Below are 20,368 nucleotides of genomic sequence, written 5' to 3' on the forward strand. Positions count from 1 at the left end.
TTTAACACTATATTTAAAACAAACAAAAATGAGTTATTGTGCATGAAAATTTTTTATTTTTAGATGAAAAATCCACTACCTGGTCAACATAAAACTGAATTTAAATTATGAACCTTGTCAATAGGCCCGTTCAAAACCGAACCCACGGATGATACCTGTGCGAGTTTCCCACCCCCCACACCCCCCACGCCCCACCCTGGTCACAGTGACATCATCCTCGACTGATCGGAGGGGGGAGGGGCTGTGCCGGTGACGCGTCAGAAAGAAGGCGGGGGGACTGCACCCGGAAGTAAATGTTTGCGACTGTAAGAACTCAAGCGATCTTGCAGGATATTAATTACCTGTAAATAAGGTAAGACGATGAAGTTGAATTTCATAAAATTAAACGATGTGTTATGATAGAAGAGTGCGGTTTATGCTGTGGTAGAACTTATTATCAATATTACATATATATATATATAATATTCATTCATTCAGCGAGCGTTGCTGTGCTAACATTTAAGCAGTTTTAAATATCAGATTGTTTTGATAATTTAGTGTTTTCAGTTTTAGCAAGCTAAGACAAGTTTTTGCCCTTATTGTAATATTTAACAATGGAATTCAAACACAGGTATTATTGTTATTATCAATAGTATTATTATTATTATTATTATTATTATTCGTACTCAGTTTTCACGCTATTTTATGCCTACGAGAGCGTTTCACAGGGACTCCTGTGTTTCATTTAATTATTATTATTATTATTATTATTATTATTATTATTATTATTAAGTAAAGAAGAAAACGAGGCCTGTCGCTCTCGTAGGGCCTGGGGCTGGAGTTATAACAGTGCGGGAGCGAGAGGTCTAAAAGCCGGGTGTTGAAATCGTCATGCCGGGGAGCTGTCCAAGTGTATACACTCTATATAACTTGTTACTTAAATTGTGTAAATTGCCCAGCCCTCATTAAGAAATGAAATGTATGATGAAAAAGTAAACTGTGCGTTTGTACTGGAGTACAGTACACGTCAGGGCCGCTGGATGGCGCTAGTTGCCTGATACACGTTTTTCTCTTTTGAAAATGTTAATTATTTAAATTGTCATTATTAGTTTTATACGCTTCATGACACAACGCCTCGATATAATCTTTAATTGAGGTGTTCCTTCAAAGCAAATACCTTCCCTCTTTGTTGTGTTTTTTTATGTGGTCTGTGGAATGTGTTTTTTTTTTTCTATTGCACAAGTTGTTTGTTTTCAAATGAAATGTTGCTCTTGCTTGTTTCCTGCTACCCCTTCACTTTCTCCCACACGGGAGAGTCCCGTGGTTTGACCCACAGCATAGGAAGCAGCGGTTCATTTTTCACAAACGTGAAAAACGTCATCGAATCCTGCAGGGATAAGCCACCGCTGGGGTGCCACAGCATTTTACAGACGCAGGTATATCTGAAGGTATAGGTAAATCCAGGGATAGCATCTAAAAATAGGTGTTTAATCTACAAGGGATTTCCTAGGGCTGTGTATATCTGGGGTTACCAGGGATAGCATCTAAATACAAGTGGTTTATCTACAAGGGATTCCCTGCTGTTGTGAAACCCTTCTGCCTGTGGGTGTTTAATTGTTTTCCTTTTTCTGTAGTGCAGGAGATTGTGACCAGTTTCCCCGCGACCCTCCTTCAGCGCTGCTGCCTGTACTGTGCACAGGAGAGTGTATACATCTACACAGGGGAGGAGAGCTGTCTGTCTGACTGCAGGGGAATTCTCTCTCGTGGCTGTGCTGGCTCACTGATTGCAGCTAAGAAAGTCGTTCTGTACATTTTCATCAGCTAAGAAAGTAAGTCTTTTTGAAAGAAACACGGGTTTGCAAGATTTTGTTTTGTGTGCGAGCCTGTGACGCCCGCGAGCGTGGTCAGCGTTTGTTTGAACGTATTGATGTTTCAGGTGGCGCCAGGCGACGGGCGAGGGAGCAGCACCATGCCGGAGTACAGTGATGTGAGTCTGACTCCGGAGGAGCGGGTCCGAGCCCTCACGGAGATGGGAAGCTCTGTGCCAGTGAATGAAGACGTGCCCCCGCGCAGATACTTCCGCTCGGGCATGGAGATCATCCGCATGGCCAACATCTACACGGAGGAGGGGAACATGGAGCACGCCTTCATCCTCTACAACAAGTACATCACGTGAGCAGCCCTGCGCAGCCGCACCTCTTGGTTTAATCACTGTGTGCCCCCAGGCAGGGCCAGCTGAGGAACATCTCAACAGTGCAGCAGCAATACAAAGAGAGACCGACGCAAACCAGACTCAACAAAATAACAATAGCGTCATTCCAAACTACACACCCAGAAATAAATAAATATATAATGCAGCTGTGGCCAAAGGTTTTGCATCACCCTAGAATGTGTCTATATATGTGAACATAACTAAGATCTTTTATTTAACGTCATGTAATCGAAGAATCTAGAAAACCAAATCGCAACAGTCTACCGGAAGCCATAATAATAATACAGTATTTCATGTTAGATTCTGAAATTTCACATTTTTCAATTAGTCACTTTTACAAAGCGGTGTGCAATTCAAAATGTTAACATTGTTCAGCAGGTTTCATTCAACGTTATGCAGCAAAATCAGTTCATTCTATATAGAGGGTGATGCTAAACTTTTGGTCAGCGGTGCAGTCTTTGTTTTTGTGATGTTTAATACAGTAATAGGTCATGTGTTGGGTGTCGCTTATTTATTCGGCAAAATCGAAATAAAGAAGTGTTTTAATCTGTAACTATTTCATTTTTTTAAAATGTATTTGTTTTTGTTATAGGCTCTTCATTGAAAAGCTTCCCAAACATCGAGATTACAAAACCGCCAACATTCCTGAAAAAAAGGAGACCATGAAGGTAGGAGGCTGATGAGGAGAACCGGCTGGCTGGTGGCAGAGAAGTCAGGACCTCCATGAGCGAGGAAGTGCAACACTACCCCAAAAGCATATCCTGCAAACGTTAAACCCCAGATAAACCCACTGACTCTGCAGGCATTCAAAAAAAAAAGCGGTAACTGCAAAAGAAACAAGCATCAAACTGGATTCTTACTTTTATCTTGTGAAACAGAAGCTGAAAGAGATTGCGTTCCCTCAGGCTGAGGCGCTGAAGAAAGAGCTGCTGAAGAGATACGTAAAGGAGCACACTGAGTACCTGCAGAGCAAGGTAGCGGGGGAGAGAGCTTCGCACAGAGCAGGGGCGGCCAGCCCTGGTCCTGGAGAGCCACGGTCCTGCTTCTGCTGTTCTAAAGACCGATTGAAGAAAATAACGGTTTCGATTAAGTGAGAACTCGAGAGGAACGAGACGCAGAAGAGCCAGCGGCTCTCCGGGAGCAGGGTTGGCCACCCCTGGCATTGAGGGTAGTGCACTGGGACCAGGGTACGAACCACAGCAGACACAGTTCGTTTCCATGTTAACCCCTTGACTGCCACCCGTCATCATATTTCTTTTTAAGGTGATTTTACGTTACACTGACTTATTTTGGATTAACACCTCAAGCGACTGCAGCTGTGCCCGTTGATCACCGTCATTCTCAGTTCAAGATGCTTGCGTTCGCGTGGGGTGGGGGTTTCCAATGTAAATAAAGCAGTTTTGAACTACGAAATGCTGGCAGTACGTACTGGCTGAGATTTACAGTCATTTTGTTAGCAGACACTGTATCAGCGTGTGTCTACGTGCGTGTGTGTTTCAGAGTGCGGAGATGGCCGAGCTGGCTCGGGAGCAGTCCCGTCAGAAGGAGTTGGAGACGGAGAGGCAGCGCGTGGAGGAGCAGCGGCGCAGGCAGCAGGAGCAGGAGCAGTTCAATGCCTTCGAGGAGATGATCCGCCGCCAGGAGCTGGAGAAGGAGAGGCTGAGGATCCAGCAAGAGTTCAGCACCGCCCCTCCCTCCGAGACCCCCCTCCTCCCTGGAATACAGGGCCCTCCACTGCCCCCCTCTGCAACCCCCACCCCGCCTCCGAGCACCGCAGCCACACACCCTCCCGGACCCACGCCCTCCGTCGACCGCTCGCTCAAACCGGGCTCGCTCGTCAGCCCTGGGAGAAGTGAGTTACTTTGTATTCTGTATTGTTCTAGATATGGCATTGTAACAAGCCCAGCGAGAGCAGCCAGGCTTCGGCAGCTTGGCAGCTCAGTTAGGACGTTGCTTCCCAGAGTTTGTGGGAAGCATGTGAATTGCCTGTGGGGTTTGCTGGTGGTGGTGACGCTGTGTTTCTGTGCAGGTGTGATGGTGGAGGGGCTGCAGCCCCTGGTGGTTCCCCGGGAGCTGTGCAGCAAGTTCATGAAGCTGGCTGAGGCCAACACTGCCCGAGCCGTGGAGACGTGCGGCATTCTCTGTGGAAAACTGGTGCGCCGGCAACCTCGCTGTCTCTCTCTCTCTCTCTCTCTCTCTCTCTCTCTCTCTCTCTCTCTCTCCTTTTTTTTTTTTTTTTTTCCCAGTCGTCGCCAATTATTATTTTTATTATTTTTCTCCCCAATTTGTCGTGTCCATTTTATTTTTAGGCTCAGCTCACCGCTACCACCCCTGCGCTGACTCGGGAGCGGCGAAGACGAACACACGCTGTCCTCCAAAGCGTGTGCCGTCAGCCGAGCGCTTCTTTACACACTGCAGACTCACCGTGCAGCCACCCAGAGCTACAGCGTCGGAGGACAACGCAGCCCTGGGCAGCTTACAGGCAAGCCCGCAGGCGCCCGGCCAGACCACAGGGGGCGCTGGTGCGCGGTGAGCTGAGGACACCCTGGCCGACCTAGTGGTCTAGCTGCAGCCAGACTACGAGACCCACAACGAGGGGGTTTCTAATGGCAATAAAGCCCTGTTTATCAGAGCATTGCCATGGTGGCTGGCTTTGTCTGCACAGCTCTGGACTAACTTTTCACTCACTTTCAGATGTTAAGAAAAAGTTTCTCGTTCTTTCGGCTTTCTCAATTCGGCTCTGTGGCGTGTCTAATAGCTTTGTGTGTGCGTGCGTGTTTCAGACGCGCAGTGAGTTCACGATCACCCACGTGATCGTGCCGAAGCAGAGGGGCGGGCCGGATTCCTGCGACACGGAGAACGAGGAGGAACTCTTCATCATCCAGGACGAGCTGAGCCTCATCACTCTGGGCTGGATTCACGTGAGCAGCTTCGTTATTCACAGTGCGCCCAGGATAACAGCATGTAAAGCACTTGAAAACTGTGGATATTACTCAGCCAATGCCCTGATAAGCCACAGATGGATTTTGGAGTGTTTTATAACACTGGTGAATCACCTTTGATTACATCAACCGCTGGGGTTATTTTGGGATTATCCCTTTTTAAAAAACAAAAAAGTGTTTCATGCAGGGGTGGCGAATGGTGACCCTTCCACTCCTGGTCTGTGTTCCAGCCCTGTTCAAAATTGTTTAATTGAATCAATAAAACCTCCTTCCAGACCCTGGACTAGTCTGTTATATAATTGGACCTGTTAAACCTGGAGTGGAACGGCCCTCCAGGACTGTGATTGGACACCCCTGCTTTTGATTCAATTCAGGTGGACTTGCAGCTGTGTCTCATCCCAGGTTGACAAGCCCTCCGTGATGGAGGCTTAGCCTAACCCCCGGGCTTTCCTGCCCTCCCCTCTTATTGGTTCCAGCCCAGTCTTGTCTCTCTTCTTCCCCAGACACACCCGACACAGACAGCCTTCCTGTCCAGTGTGGACATGCACACACAGTGCTCCTACCAGATGATGCTGCCGGAGTCCATAGCCATCGTCATCTCGCCCAAATTCAACGAGTGAGTGTCCCATCCGTGGAGCGGCAGCCCGGGACAAAACTGGACCTTTCCTGAGCATTTACACTTTAGGGTTAAATGCGTTTGACTTGAATACATTAGAAATCAATGAATCAATTGGGATACCAGTCAGAAAATCCTGTCCCATTAGCGTGCGTGTTATAGGATGCAACATTATAGTTAAAAGGTTGTGTGTGAGGCGCCTCGTGTTATATTATAAGATGCACTCTTTTAGACTGGAGGCATCCTACTGTATAAGATTCTAAATGTTTATTAGTTGTAAAGCAGTGACGTGTTTAAACTGTTACATCACTAGACATAACCGGGCTGTAGAGGTTGATCCATTGCATGTATGTCTGTGCTGCAGGACTGGCTACTTCAAGCTGACTGAGCACGGTATGGAGGAGATCTCATCCTGCAAACAGAAGGGCTTTCACCCGCACCCCAAGGAGCCCCCACTCTTCACTGTGAGTACCGATACTGCATTATTCTGTGTGTGTGTGTGTGTGTGTCAGTCTCTATGTGTGTGACACTGTCGCTGTGTGTGTGTGTGTGTGTGTGACACTGTCGCTGTGTGTGTGTGTGTGTGTGTGTGTGTGTGTGTGACACTGTCTCTGTTGGTGTGTCAGTCACTGTGTCGGTGTGTGTGTGACACTGTAACTGTGATTTATGAATATTAGTTACCGAAAACCATTTTAAAGCAGAACTGCTTTTAAACGTGGCATCCTTCATGCATATTCATTTCTGCTCACCGGCCCTTCAGGAGACCGGGCAAGTGAATTTGCATGAATTAGTGTTCCTGATTTATCATGTGACATGACAGAATGAACACCCATTGCCTCAAAGCCATTTGGTTTGAGGACCCACCATCTGGGCAAACGAGGCCGCCCGTAATAAAATAGGGCACCCAGGAGGTTGAAGATGGGCAAGGGGGCCGTGTCTGCTTATGATCCGATTCAAATCAGATGGCACAATGCATGCCGGAGGCAGCCTGAGTTTCCTTTGTCTTCTTGCAGTCTTGTGGGCACCTCACCATCAGTGACAGCAGTGTGACGGTGATGGACCTGCGGTGAGCCACCCCTCTGTTTCCTGTGAAAATCGCCAAGTAACTTCTGAGAGGTCTTGAGAAGGAGCTGCTTTTCAAAGAGCAGACCCTGTGACAGCAGCCTACAGTAACAGAGCCTCACATTAGCAATTGTCTTTTTATATAGAACGCCTTCTCCAGTTTAAAGCACTTTGCGTAATTAATGACGTTGTCTCTGGACTAAAGGACAGGATTCCCATATTTGGAATACATTACTCTTTCAACTAAACAGTACTCTTCTAGCAGTAAAGGAAAGACTGCATTCCAGTCAGCGACTGTCAAATGCCAGTATTGTTATGCCCGTTTGTATTTATTTCTGAGTATAAGACACTGAAACCTAGGAAGGTGTTTCTGTGGTGCTGAGAGAGTTGTCATTATAATCTCTGTCTCTGCCAGACACGCTTACTCTACAGCTCTGGACAAATGTTTTGCATCACCCTCCAAATATAATGAACAAATTCTGCTTCATAAAGTCGAATGAAACCTGCCGAATAACGTTATGTTAACATACTGAATTACCTGCTGCCGCTTTGTAGCGTTCCCAGATACTTAACGAAAAACGCACAACATATTGACCATTTTCAACCCTAACATGAAACAGTGTGCTACTATTACAGCATCTGGTCGACTTTTACGATGTCATTTTGCAGTTTGATTACGTGATGTTTTTTTTTTTTTTTTTTTTTTGACTCAATCCTAAAATTCTAGGTGATGCAAAACTTTTGTCCAGAGCTGTACAAGCATGCACATTATACACACACACACACACACACAGCAGCAGCAGCAAGATCACACTGTGATGGGGTTTGAATTGGATGAAGAAGGCTGTTCAGTCCTGGCAGTTAGGATTCTCTAGACAAGCTGAAAGCCAGTTCACAGTCTGGTAAAGGCAGATTCATTGTAAAATGAGCTTTCAGTATTGTAACAGCAAAGACTGTATTCAGAATGATTGAAACAGTAAAAGGGGAAAAAGAAGAAATGACATAATATCTGAAGCTGCCTGCTTGTTCAGAATGCCTTTATATTAGCCAAAATTGAATTTTTTGATTTTGTTATTATTATTATTATTATTTTATTTCTTGTTTAAATCCCTTCTAAGGGAATGTTATAGTTCTATTTTTAAAGGAATGTATAACAATGTCAGTACTGTACATACACTAGAGGGCAGTGCCTCTCTGCTTTCCAGTACTACATCTCTCATTAAAAATCAACACAAGAGTAACCCCGTTCTGGATCCCTGGTATCTCACTGCTGTTGGGGATAAGCGGTCAGAAAAACAGCCTGTCGCGGAGCCTTTAAAATGCATTCGTTGTTTTTCGAAAATCACGATGTTTGCCTGCTTGCTTTGGGAGAATATACTTTGTAAACGTTCTCATGAGCACACTGTGTCAAAGTATTTTTTTTTTTTCCCTCTTTTAAATTTCCTTTTCAAAGTTGGTTTTATTTGAAACTTTTGGAGGTTTGTTGTTGGAGATCTCCGAGAGTAAACAGCCAGGGTTGTTCATCTTCCAGTTTTCCATTTCAGCCGAAAACTGGATTGATCAAAGTGGATTTTGAATCAGCAGTGTTTTCAATGGGATAAAAGTGCTGAGTTGCAGTGTTTCTCTGGCCTAAAAAAGAAAGAAAGATAAAAGGTTTTGTGTGTTTTCTGTGCATGCTAATTTCAACACGGGCTCCCAGTTTTTAGAGTTTAGATGTTCGTCTAAGATTCTGACGTTTAGAATTTCGAAAGTGTTTAAATGTTATCAGAAATAGGCATGTCAAATTCAGACGCTGGCCTTGGTGTTTGTGCAGTCATAACTGTGCAGTGTGAGGGTATATACTTATTCATGTCCTGTGCACATTAGTAATAGTCTTCTCCTCCACACTGAGATTGTCATTATTTCAAAGTGTATTGACAAGCCCTAGTCTTTGCTCGCCTTACTGAAGCTAACATTAGATGGCCGAAGATTAGTGCTAACAGGGGGTCTGTGAACCCAGCCACTAGACAATGAAATTTAATCCAACACCCCTGTCTATAAGGTAGCACTTTTCTTCAGTCAGAGGGTTGCGGGGGCTGTGGGATGCAATGAGGACAAATTTAAAAGAACTGGATCCCTGTGTGTGAAGATTGGTTTCTAATGAAGCTTTCCAGAGCCAGATGCCTGAAATTGCCTGCAGATCAGGGGTGCATAGTGTCCGTCGCAGGGAGTGCCTATCCTTTCCCTCTCCCTGTGATTGATGGGGAGAGGAGAGGAATGCGAGGGTAGACATGCCATACCGCTCCACACTCCGACTCGCAGCGTGATCCAGGCAGGCAGGTGTCCTGGAGAGAACACTGGGAGGGAGTGGTGAGGTAGACAGCTGTGAAACACCTGCTACAAGTGCAGCACTCGCACAGTGAAGTTCAGCTGTCTTTATCACCAAGCCCCAGGAAAAGTAGATTTACCGTTCAAAACCCAGCATAGGCTTAGGGCACCACAGCCATGAAGGTGGAAGCTGAACTAAGCAGTTCTGCTCTGTTTCGTTTGTAAGTTGAGTAGCTCTGCTCCACCTAGTGCACTGAGAAGTTCCCTACCGCCTGATTCTCTAAGCTAGGTCATTTATGTTGTGTAAATGTGCGATTAATCACTTTTTCCTATATAGTTCTTTACAGAGAGATTTTTCTCAGCTCCAGTTCTGTAATACAGTCCAGCTGACGCAACACACAAAAGTATTACCGAAGTTGACAAAGTACATTACTGTAACTTGTAATTGGATTACTTTTCAACAAGTAATCGGATTACTTTTCAGGGCCAAATATAACAAATTGTGATTTTCGTTACTTTTCAAAAAAACTGTGCAAAATCGGCAGGTAGCCGAAGCACTTGTGTGAAAACAAGTTTACCTGAAACGTCCCATTTATTTTTTCTACCCCGACTAGCATTAAAACTCAGATACTGACCAGTAAAACTAAACTCAATGCAAAACGAATACTATATGTGTTATCTCTGTGTGCAATATTGGATCTATAATTATTATTGTTAGCAGTAGTAAACTTGCATGCTCTTTGTGCATTTACGTGAATACAGTCTTCAAACAGTAACATCTTAGAGTATGTATCACCTCGTGTTATTGTCAACTTGGATGCAAAGTAGGAAAGATAACCCTTAAATAAGCAACAATGCACAGGAGAGCCTGTATCAGATGTGATCTACATGTGTAAAATGGGGTTGTGGCAATAGAACAAAAGGTCCATCTTAAACCCTTGTCCTTTACTATGAGACACTCTGTGACAATGCTTTTTTTTCGCGGTGCAAATGTAAAGTAGTGAATGAAGCAGGCTGGCAGGGTTTACAAGCACAGGACTTTTATTGCAACTGAATGGACAGGTAGATGAACGGTGGCGCATGGAAGGGGCGGGGGCTTAGAAGCACTTCCTGTGGACGATGGAGGGGCCTGCCTCGTCGTACTCCTGCTTGGTGATCCACATCTGCTGGAAGGTGGACAGAGAGGCCAGGATGGAGCCACCGATCCAGACTGAGTACTTCCTCTCGGGGGGAGCGATGATCTGCGGGGAGGAGAAAGAGAGGCGTCAGGGGGCTGTGCTTTCAGGATGTTGAGACAGAAATTCATTCGCTTTTTTTAAAAACAAATGTACGAGTTTGGTCAAGGTCTGTAGGAGCTTCTTCACACAGCTCTGCAAGTGAGAGAGAACTTCAGTCCTGACCTGAGCACCCCCTGCCTGCCTGTCCGCAGCCCTGGCCTTCTAGACTGACAGTATCAGGGCTGTCTAATATCTGTTGCAAGTCGATTGGGTTAACTTGTAATGCTGTGGTCTGCTAATGTTCCTGCTAGCTGGCTTTTTTTTTTTTTTTAGGGAATACACTTGGATTGTAAAGGGATCCCACTAATTATTTTTTTATTTTTTGTAATGTCAGAAAAACAAAAGTGTAAGGGTGTTTGCACAGAGGCCGCTGTTCTTCCTCATCCCCTTAGTAGAGAACCCCTCTGTTGCCCCTGTGGTGCCTGCATCGAAGACTCGATTATTTGCATCAACACTATAACCTCTCTGTCCTTCACTAGTATAAGTAATCTCTCATTCAGCTGCAAGCGTGTTGTACAATAACACATTCCTGGAAGGTATTTTATATTCTTGAAAACATATTTAAAACACAGAATATATTACATAGAGAGGTCATGTATTTTGCATGTGTATTGTGAATAATGGTTCGCACCTTGATCTTCATGGTGCTGGGTGCCAGGGCAGTGATCTCCTTCTGCATGCGGTCAGCGATACCAGGGTACATGGTGGTACCACCAGACAGCACATTGTTGGCATACAGGTCCTTGCGGATGTCAATGTCGCACTTCATGATGGAGTTGTAGGCGGTCTCATGGATACCAGCGGATTCCATACCTGTTCAACAGTGAAGGGGAGGGAGGTGGTTAACAGAGCTGAATAGAGCTGAAGGACTTGGAGGGGATGCCGCGTAGCTGAGGGACAGAGAGGGAGGAAGGGAGGAGATGTGATCTAGTGGTTAGAGCTGAGGGATTGGGAGGGAGGGAAGCGGTGTGATCTAGTGGTTATTGCTGAGGGATTGGGAGGGAGGGAGGCGGTGTGATCTAGTGGTTAGAGCTGAGGGAGTGCGAGGAAGGTAAACGGTGTGTCCTAGAGCTGTGAGGGCGGGCTGAAGGATGAAGACTGAAGCTGCTCACCGATGAAGGAAGGCTGGAAGAGGGTCTCGGGGCAGCGGAAACGCTCGTTTCCGATGGTGATGACCTGGCCGTCGGGAAGCTCGTAGCTCTTCTCCAGAGAGGAGGAGGAGGCGGCGGTGGCCATCTCATTCTCGAAGTCCAGAGCCACGTAGCACAGCTTCTCCTTGATGTCACGCACAATCTCACGCTCGGCTGAGGGGGGAGACGCGTTCACAATGAATTCAGCCGACTCGAACAAGAAAAAAAGGCATCTGATTGCAAGTAAACCTGCCCTTTTAGGCGAGTGTGAGAGCTGACCCACCAGTGGTGACGAAGGAGTAGCCTCTCTCAGTCAGGATCTTCATCAGGTAGTCAGTCAGGTCTCTGCCGGCCAGATCCAAGCGCATGATGGCGTGGGGCAGGGCGTACCCCTCATAGATGGGCACGTTGTGGGTCACACCATCTCCAGAGTCCAGCACGATACCTGCAGGCACACACACAAGCCAAGTTAGACCATTACTGCCTGGACTGCAGCCGGGTGGCACCGGGGCTTCAAATCCAGCGCCATCCCCTGAGCTTGGAGGTCCCAGTCTAATCCTGAGAGAGCGCTCCTTACATCTGCAGCGAGGTAGGGGTGTTCAAGAACTTGAATCTAAGTGGCTCACTTTTAAGGTTTTACTGTTATGACTATTGTAAACTGCATTATTATTATTATTATTATTATTATTATTATTATTGTAAAAATGTAGCTGTTAATATCGATTCAGTTGTATTTCTCATAAAGACTAAATTAAACCCTCTGTTGTGGACAGTGCCCAGTGCAGGGCGTGGTCAGTCTGGCAATCAGAGTGGTCTGGGATACTGACCGGTGGTACGGCCGGAGGCGTAGAGGGACAGCACAGCCTGGATGGCCACGTACATGGCGGGGACGTTGAAGGTCTCAAACATGATCTGAAACCAGAGAAAAAAAAGGCTTGAGAGCTGGGAGAGTGTGGAAGAGACCGCCGTCCTGTCAGAATCCTTTCTAGATCTCTCAGATGAATTCTAGATCTCTCAGAAACAATTATAGACATGTCAACATACCTCTAAATGAACTGCAGCTATTACATTTGACTGGAAATAATTACTCAATTAAGTGATTATTAGCTGGCAGTTTCTTTTGTTTGGGAAGGTCTGCAGTGCCTGAGATCTAATCTAACTTTGTGGCTGCTGTTTTTATTTTCCATTCAGTTTGAAGTAAAGCATGACCTGACATGAAAGGACCCTCTAAAGCTGCGGCACCACTGCAAGAATACGCGGGCTTTCAGCTCGGTGGCTTTATTTTACATCTATATTGGTGGGCTTGGACTGCCATGGAGATTTGAGATCCAGGTCTCGGTTTGTGGCTTTGTTTAGTTTGATTATTGTCGAAGGCACTTGTTTGGGTTTGGAAGTCGTTTCAGTTTGTCCGAATGGAACAGGAGTTCATGACTGTAATGCTGGCATTGACTGCAGAATTGCATTTTGTTAAGAATTCTGGACCCCAAATGTGATCGTTACAACATTACACCACGCTGGGAGGTCAGTTGTCATTTTGGGAAGCTGTACAGCTCTGGCCAAGTTTTGCATCACCTAGAATTTTAGGATTAAGTCATAATTTATATATAAACTACAAAATGATGTCGCAAAAGTCAACCGGAAGCCATAATAGCAGTACAATATTTCATGTTCGATTTCAAAATGTCACATTTTTTAATGGTTGTCAGTTTTTCGTGAAGTATCTGGAAAACTACAAAGCCGTGTGTAATTCAGTGTGTTAACGTAACGTTATTCTGCGAGTTTCATTCGACTTCACAAAGCTAAATCAGTTCATTCTATAGGGTGATGCAAAACTTTTGTCCACAGCTGTAGCCTGTGAACTAAATATCATCCCTCAATAAACTTTTGATTCCAGTATAATGACTATGATTTTTTTTTTTTTTAAAGCCCATCTGTTCCACTGGTCCCTGAGGTGGCGTGGTCCCTTACCTGGGTCATCTTCTCTCTGTTGGCCTTGGGGTTGAGGGGGGCCTCGGTGAGCAGGGTGGGGTGCTCCTCAGGGGCGACTCTCAGCTCATTGTAGAAGGTGTGGTGCCAGATCTAGGGGAGAGAGAGAGGATTAGTAAAGCGAACTGACCTCCAGACCCGCAGAGTGAAAAAGTACAGGGGTCCTGTTATTAAACCAGCAGGGGGAGTGAGCGCACTATACTGACCCTGCTACTGGACTGGAGTGAGGGCTCAGAGGGCTGGAGAGTAAGAGAGAGGGGGAGGGAGGGAGAGGACGAGACTCTAGCTCTGCTAACACTGCAGTGTCTTGGATTCGGTATTACTGCTCAGTAGTACTGAGAATGACCTCTTCTTCTTGTGCAATGCTATTGCGTCGTGCTGCATTGAGAGAGAGTGCAGCAGAGGCGTGGCGATGCCCACCTTCTCCATGTCGTCCCAGTTGGTGATGATGCCGTGTTCAATGGGGTACTTCAGAGTCAGGATACCCCTCTTGCTCTGGGCCTCGTCTCCTACATAGCTGTCCTTCTGACCCATACCCACCATCACACCCTGTGAGAGAGAGGAGAGAGGGTCAGGATCCAGGAGCAACGACCCACAGCAATGCAATACTGTACAAAGTGTACCTGGTGTTCTATAGTAATGCTGTATAGAGTCTATCCAGTATCTGGTGTTCTATAGCAATGCTGTATAGAGTCTATCCAGTATCTGGTGTTCTATAGCAATGCTGTATAGAGTCTATCCAGTACCTGGTGTTCTATAGCAATGCTGTATAGAGTCTATCCAGTACCTGGTGTTCTATAGCAATGCTGTATAGAGTCTATCCAGTATCTGGTGTTCTATAGCAATGCTGTATAGAGTCTATCCAGTATCTGGTGTTCTATAGCAATGCTGTATAGAGTCTATCCAGTATCTGGTGTTCTATAGCAATGCTGTATATAGTCTATCCAGTATCTGGTGTTCTATAGCAATGCTGTATAGAGTCTATCCAGTACCTGGTGTTCTATAGCAATGCTGTATAGAGTCTATCCAGTACCTGGTGTTCTATAGCAATGCTGTATAGAGTCTATCCAGTACCTGGTGTTCTATAGCAATGCTGTATAGAGTCTATCCAGTACCTGGTGTTCTATAGCAATGCTGTATAGAGTCTGTCCAGTATCTGGTGTTCTATAGCAATGCTGTATAGAGTTTCTACAGTACCTGGTGTCTGGGTCGGCCCACAATGGATGGGAAGACAGCACGGGGAGCGTCATCCCCAGCGAATCCAGCCTTGACCAATCCGGAGCCGTTGTCGCACACAAGGGCGGTAGTCTCGTCTTCGTCGCACATGATTGGTCAGGGGGTGTGGTCTGGAGGAGGGGGGAGAGGCAGAGAGAAGAGTTAACTCCTTGCGTGCCAGCAGAAATGAGACACCTTCCACCCCCGAAAACACACACAGGCGCTGCAACACATCAAGCTGAAAGAGAAGCCCACAGACCCTTTAAACTAAGAGCTGTCACTTTGCCCCTTTGCAGGTTAAACTGCTTTCTTTCAGCTGTTCTGGCTGACTGCCCCAGCTGTGAGCTTTCTAAATACAGCGCTGGCTTTCTCCGCTCTATCTCTCCCAGCTCAATTTCAAACAAGGCAGCAAGATACAGTAATTCTCACCCTCCGGCTCTATCAGCACTAAAGGGGGGGGGGAGAGACCAAATCCAACAGAAACCGCGTGCAGATATTCCATCAACAAACTTGTAAAATCCCATTGCGATCCTAATGCATTACCCTGAAGAAGCCCTAGCTAGCAGAACCATCAGCGTTCCCAGCCATGGCAACACAATGGAGATGAGATGCTGCACAGTGCAGTGGTCCTGATACAGGAGCCCGCTGCCTGGCTGGTACTGGTACCATGGCACTGCAATGGATCACCAGCCGTGTGGACTGTGTGCTCAAACCATTGTGATCCCATTGCTATGTTAAAATGGGAGAAGGTTCCCGTTAGGTGGCCAGTCTATTGATGACAGCCTCATGCTGTAACATTGTAGCTGCACTGGTGATGCCGCTACTGCAATTGAAGCTGTAAAGATAACCATCGTTCTAACAAAAGCCATACATTCCAGCAACAGTGATGATCCCTATAGAATCACATCAAACGCCGCTCTGTATCGCTCCAGAGGTAATCATTTTTCTTCTGATTTTAATTAGAGAAAACCAAAGTGCTGCCACTCACAAACCTGAAGATAACTATGTTTCAGAAGCAGATGATCAAGACGAACACGAAAAACATGGACCCAGTTCCCAAAGCTCTCGGGTTCACAGCCCGCTGAGGGCAGCAGCTGTTCTGAACTGTTAACTGTTTCATTAAGAAAAGAAGAACTGAACTAGCCTTAAATAACTCAGAGTTAAAGCTGAACAGAACCCAGTATTTCACAATATATGTTTAAACTTTAAAAAAAAAAGATGTTTCTCTTCCAATAAAACAGGCATTACCCCAGCCCCCACCCCCCCCTCCATCCTCTCTATCACAAAGACCTCCAGCCCTCTCTAACCCTAAGCATGGTTCATCCAGCCCAAACTCAAAGCACAAGTAGGCAGTCCAGACAGGCAGGCAAGTCAGGCAATCTTACTCCACAGCCAGAGAGACAAGTCACTCACCGAGTAGTATCGCACGAGAGAGAGAGAGAGAGAGAGAGAGAGATGCTTCAACTGGGGCACAACACAGAGGGCAGGGGTCTTTAAATACCCCCTGGAGCAGGGAGGCAGGGAGGCAGGGAGGCGGGCTCCCACACACCACACAAGCCCCTAAAAAGAGCGACGAGTGCAGCTGTGCGTGCTCCCGAGTCCCAAGTCCTTATAAGGTACCAGGCTGCCTGCCTCTGCCCTTGTGAAGCAGCTACGAAAAGAAGAGGGGGAGAGTTTAAAACATAGCAAAGTAAAAGAAGCCAGAGACCGGCGTGCCTTATAAGTTAAACTTTGGATAGGGGAAGGGGGGGGTGTTTAAAACAAACCCTTTTTGGGTCCGAGGGGGTGGGGGTGAGTGTTAGACCTTAGAAATAGGAGTATTGTCGACGGCGGGACTTTGAGATTTTTTTAATGTATTAAGATCAGGGTTTTAAGAACACGTGCACTGCTTTTATTTACCCACGTTCTGTACAAATAAGGGCATTTGTCTGTGTCTGACTTTGCAGAGGGTGTAGATCTCACACTCAGAGTGTCAATGTTAAGACCGTCTCAGCTTTTAAACCACAACACATCATTATAGGAGCTTGTTGTCTGTTGTGAGGTTGATTTAATGACTTTTAATGCCTGTACAAGAATTTGGGGGCTTCCTGCCTCTAACTGAGAATGCATCTCTCTTGCAGGCTTTGCTTTGCAGGACACAATGATTAGAGGTAGCCAAGACTTTTAAACATACAGGAAAATAAAGCATGGGAACGAATATTGCAACATGGAGAAATGACTTATCCTGGTGATATGCTGACTGCAAAAGAATAGTTTGTTGTCTGTGTAAAATATATAACACACACTCTCACACACACACACAATCTGTGACGTGATGTGACTTGGGAGTCCAGTTTCCCATCAGGCATTTCAGCAATGGGCTGTTTGGGCCTGAGGCCAGTGCACAGACATACCAAGAGAGAGGGAGAGGGAGAAGGGGAGACAAAATATCAGATTTCATGGACCAGAGAACACAGTTGGAACTCAAGTAGAGACTTACTGTAGGACAGAGGGATGGATACTCTTCTTCACACAGAGACAGTGGTGAGGGGATGGAATGGGTTACCTAGTCATGTTGCTGAAGGAGACTCTTCTTCACACAGAGACAGTGGTGAGGGGGTGGAATGGGTTACCTAGTCATGTTGCTGAAGGAGACTCTTCTTCACACAGAGACAGTGGTGAGGGGATGGAATGGGTTACCTAGTCATGTTGCTGAAGGAGACTCTTCTTCACACAGAGACAGTGGTGAGGGGATGGAATGGGTTACCTAGTCATGTTGCTGAAGGAGACTCTTCTTCACACAGAGACAGTGGTGAGGGGGTGGAATGGGTTACCTAGTCATGTTGTTGAAGGAGACTTTTCTTCACACAGAGAGTGGTGAGGGGATGGAATGGGTTACCTAGTCATGTTGCTGAAGGACACTCTTCTTCACGCAGAGAGTGGTGAGGGGATGGAATGGGTTACCTAGTCATGTTGTTGATGCTGAATCACTGGGATCCTTTAGGAACTGACTTTGTTCTGAGATTAACCAGCTGCTAGGAACTGGACGAGCACTGACGGGCCAAGTGGCCTCCTCTCATTCGTAAACTCTCTTACGTTCTTAAGTTAACTGCAAGCTTTAAAAAGAGTTTCATTTGATAATTCCTGCCCAAGATGTCTTGAACTAGTTGGCTGCTAAGCATTGACAGTGGACAGCGGGAAATTGCACACTTCAAACTCAGGACAACCACTAGGGTTCATCATGGCCTTCTAAGTGAACTTAAAAAACGCTCCTGTAAGCAGAGAGAGGAGCGGGGATAGAGGGGGAGGGGGGAACTGTTTTCTGAATTAAGAAAGAGATTGAGGGGAGGTGGTCTGACAGGTGGTCTTTTGGCACCACCAAGGCATGACTGTGTTTTATTCTGTCGGCCTCATCCTGCTGTATTTGTCCCTTGTGCTGGCATTGGCGTTAGGAATAGTTCCACATGTTTGCCGTGATCACGCATTCATTCCAACCAGGAAGCCTCTTAATTAAGTGCTAGTTTCAGGGCAGGCTACTTTGTAATTTTTCTTTTTGGAACATTTTCAGCTGGCAAAACTAGCAGCTGCTTTAATGTTCTTTTTAACTTCATTGTTATGAAACTTCCTCCTAATTTTTTCAGCCGCATGTGCCAAATCTAAATGCAACGTATGAAATTACAAGCATACAGCTTATAAAATTATTTTCCAATTATTAGGTACTTAAAGGGTTAAGGTAAAGCCTCAAACGTGTAGTTTTGAAAGAAACACGTGTTTTAGGAAACGTATTTTCATATTGATGACTTATTTATTTTCATATTGATATTTCTTATGTGTTTTCATATTAATTATTCTGATGTATTGTTCATATTGATTATTCTGATGTATTTTTCATGTTGAAACATGATATCTGGTTCTGCCTCACCCTTTCTCTGGCTTTCCTGTCAATAACTGATCAACTGCTATACACACACACACACACACACACACACATATCCAGGGTTACATACATCCAGTATTGAGATCTTGGGTGTAAAGAGGTGACTGGCTTGCTCGTGGGATCGGAGAATTGACCTTCAGTGCTCCTAAACTGGGATTACTGCAGTGAAAAACAGGGCACAAAGATTATGCATAAATAAATAAATCAATAAATCCTGTACTGGAATATTTGAAATGGAGATTTACACCACCTACTGTTCCCAGATGAGGTACCTGAAGCAACCAAGACAGAAAAAAAGACAAAGAATATATAATATAGAGAATACAAATCAAATCAGTTATAATATAGAGAATACAAATCAAATCAGTTATAATATAGAGAATGCAGATTGTAGTCACATTCGAGACCTGTCGCTCTCAGCCAGTATAATTATGTTTAATATGGTTAACAACTGTGTCCACGTACTGTCATAAACAAAGCTTCTCTCAACAGGGGGTCAGCTGTACAGAGCATCCAGCATTAGCGTAGCGTCAAGACAGCGCTTTCATTATGTGACTACGAGACGATATCAGCCCATCCGTGCTCATCCGGTTCCTAATGCCTGATTGATCTCCAGACCTTCAAGATGGATCCCCTAGGATTCTGTGTCAATACGACTAGCTCACTCATTCCACCCCCTCACCACTCTCTGTGTGAAGAAGTGTCTCCTAGCCTCTGTCAAAAATCTCCACTTCCAACTGTGTGGTCCTGGTTTCTGTCCCGCTCTTAAAGTATTGGCTATGATTGTCAGCTCCTTTTAAGATTTTAAAGACAGCCAGTTCTTCATTGCTCTGGGCTAAAATAAATAAAGTCCTGATTGTTTTACACACAGTGGTAACACAGGTGCGCTGTTGTGTGTAAAGGGAACGGTGAGACAGCTGCGGAACACACACTCGAACACAGAGGCACGCCCATCGCTGCCACTAGGGTCATGCTGGGAAAGGCCAAAGCAAGGACTATGCAAGCTTGCAATCTTTCTTTTTTTAGATCTTGCAGGTTCCTTTTGTAATGCCTGCATAACCCTGACTGTTTTTTTATGAAAGCATGCATGAAATCCCTCCCTAATCTCATACTCTTGGCATTCAGTAGCTTGTAACAGAGATGGGTCCTTTTGTTTTCAGAAAGGTAACGGAATGTGGTAACGCATTGGGAAAAAAATAACTTTGCTACTTTTAAAATTGCATTGGAATTATATCTATTAAATTAAAATTGGAATTATATATATTGGAATATATTGAAATATGCTGAGCTATGGCTGGAATTTAAATACAGGAATTTGCACTGAAAAATAATTATATTATATTAATTCTATTAAATGTATATATATATATATATATAATATACATATATATATATATATATATATATATATATATATATACACGCTAAACAAGACTATATAAAAAGATATGTTGAAATATACTGTATAATATATTTATATCTTAAATCGACCAATAACTTCTGTATTTTAAAATATATTGTTCTATTTTACAAGATATCACAATATATTTGCCCAAAACATATTAAAACATATGTCATTTCAATTCAATATCGTATCTATGTAATTACCATAAGAGGTTGTGCTTTTTTAATGGGGGTGGTAAGCAGACATTACTTTTAGAAAGGAGACTTACAAGTTTAGCCTCAACTTTCTTAGTAGTGATGACTTATAAAGAGCTCTGGGTAT

At 45.0% G+C, this 20,368-nt stretch overlaps 2 protein-coding genes across 4 annotated transcripts; one reads left to right on the plus strand and one right to left on the minus strand.

The window, feature by feature from the left end:
- Window positions 1-272: 272 nt before the first annotated feature.
- Window positions 273-7,546, plus strand: LOC121302234 (STAM-binding protein-like A). Of its 3 annotated transcripts, none has more exons than XM_041232068.1 (11): window positions 273-352; window positions 1,614-1,808; window positions 1,916-2,151; window positions 2,784-2,859; window positions 3,070-3,165; window positions 3,692-4,043; window positions 4,221-4,345; window positions 4,975-5,112; window positions 5,637-5,749; window positions 6,114-6,213; window positions 6,763-7,546. In XM_041232068.1, the coding sequence occupies exons 3-11, from the start codon at window positions 1,949-1,951 to the stop codon at window positions 6,817-6,819; spliced, it is 1,260 nt and encodes a 419-aa protein (XP_041088002.1). In that variant the 5' UTR covers window positions 273-352; window positions 1,614-1,808; window positions 1,916-1,948; the 3' UTR covers window positions 6,820-7,546. The 3 variants fall into 3 exon arrangements, with proteins under 3 accessions (XP_041088002.1, XP_041088003.1, XP_041088004.1); XM_041232069.1 differs by having other exon boundaries at window positions 1,916-2,142; XM_041232070.1 differs by lacking the exons at window positions 273-352; window positions 1,614-1,808; window positions 1,916-2,151; window positions 2,784-2,859; window positions 3,070-3,165 and adding an exon at window positions 3,200-3,454.
- A 2,595-nt stretch (window positions 7,547-10,141) lies between these two features.
- On the minus strand, window positions 10,142-16,234 carry LOC121302236 (actin, alpha skeletal muscle 2). Its single transcript, XM_041232071.1, has 9 exons — window positions 16,140-16,234; window positions 14,709-14,857; window positions 13,932-14,060; window positions 13,494-13,604; window positions 12,353-12,437; window positions 11,809-11,970; window positions 11,508-11,699; window positions 11,027-11,208; window positions 10,142-10,359 (listed from the first exon to the last, which is right to left on the minus strand). The coding sequence occupies exons 2-9, from the start codon at window positions 14,835-14,837 to the stop codon at window positions 10,216-10,218; spliced, it is 1,134 nt and encodes a 377-aa protein (XP_041088005.1). The 5' UTR covers window positions 14,838-14,857; window positions 16,140-16,234; the 3' UTR covers window positions 10,142-10,215.
- Window positions 16,235-20,368: the final 4,134 nt, after the last annotated feature.

This window comes from Polyodon spathula, chromosome 29 (genome assembly GCF_017654505.1).
Source record: "Polyodon spathula isolate WHYD16114869_AA chromosome 29, ASM1765450v1, whole genome shotgun sequence".
NCBI classification, from domain to species: domain Eukaryota; kingdom Metazoa; phylum Chordata; class Actinopteri; order Acipenseriformes; family Polyodontidae; genus Polyodon; species Polyodon spathula.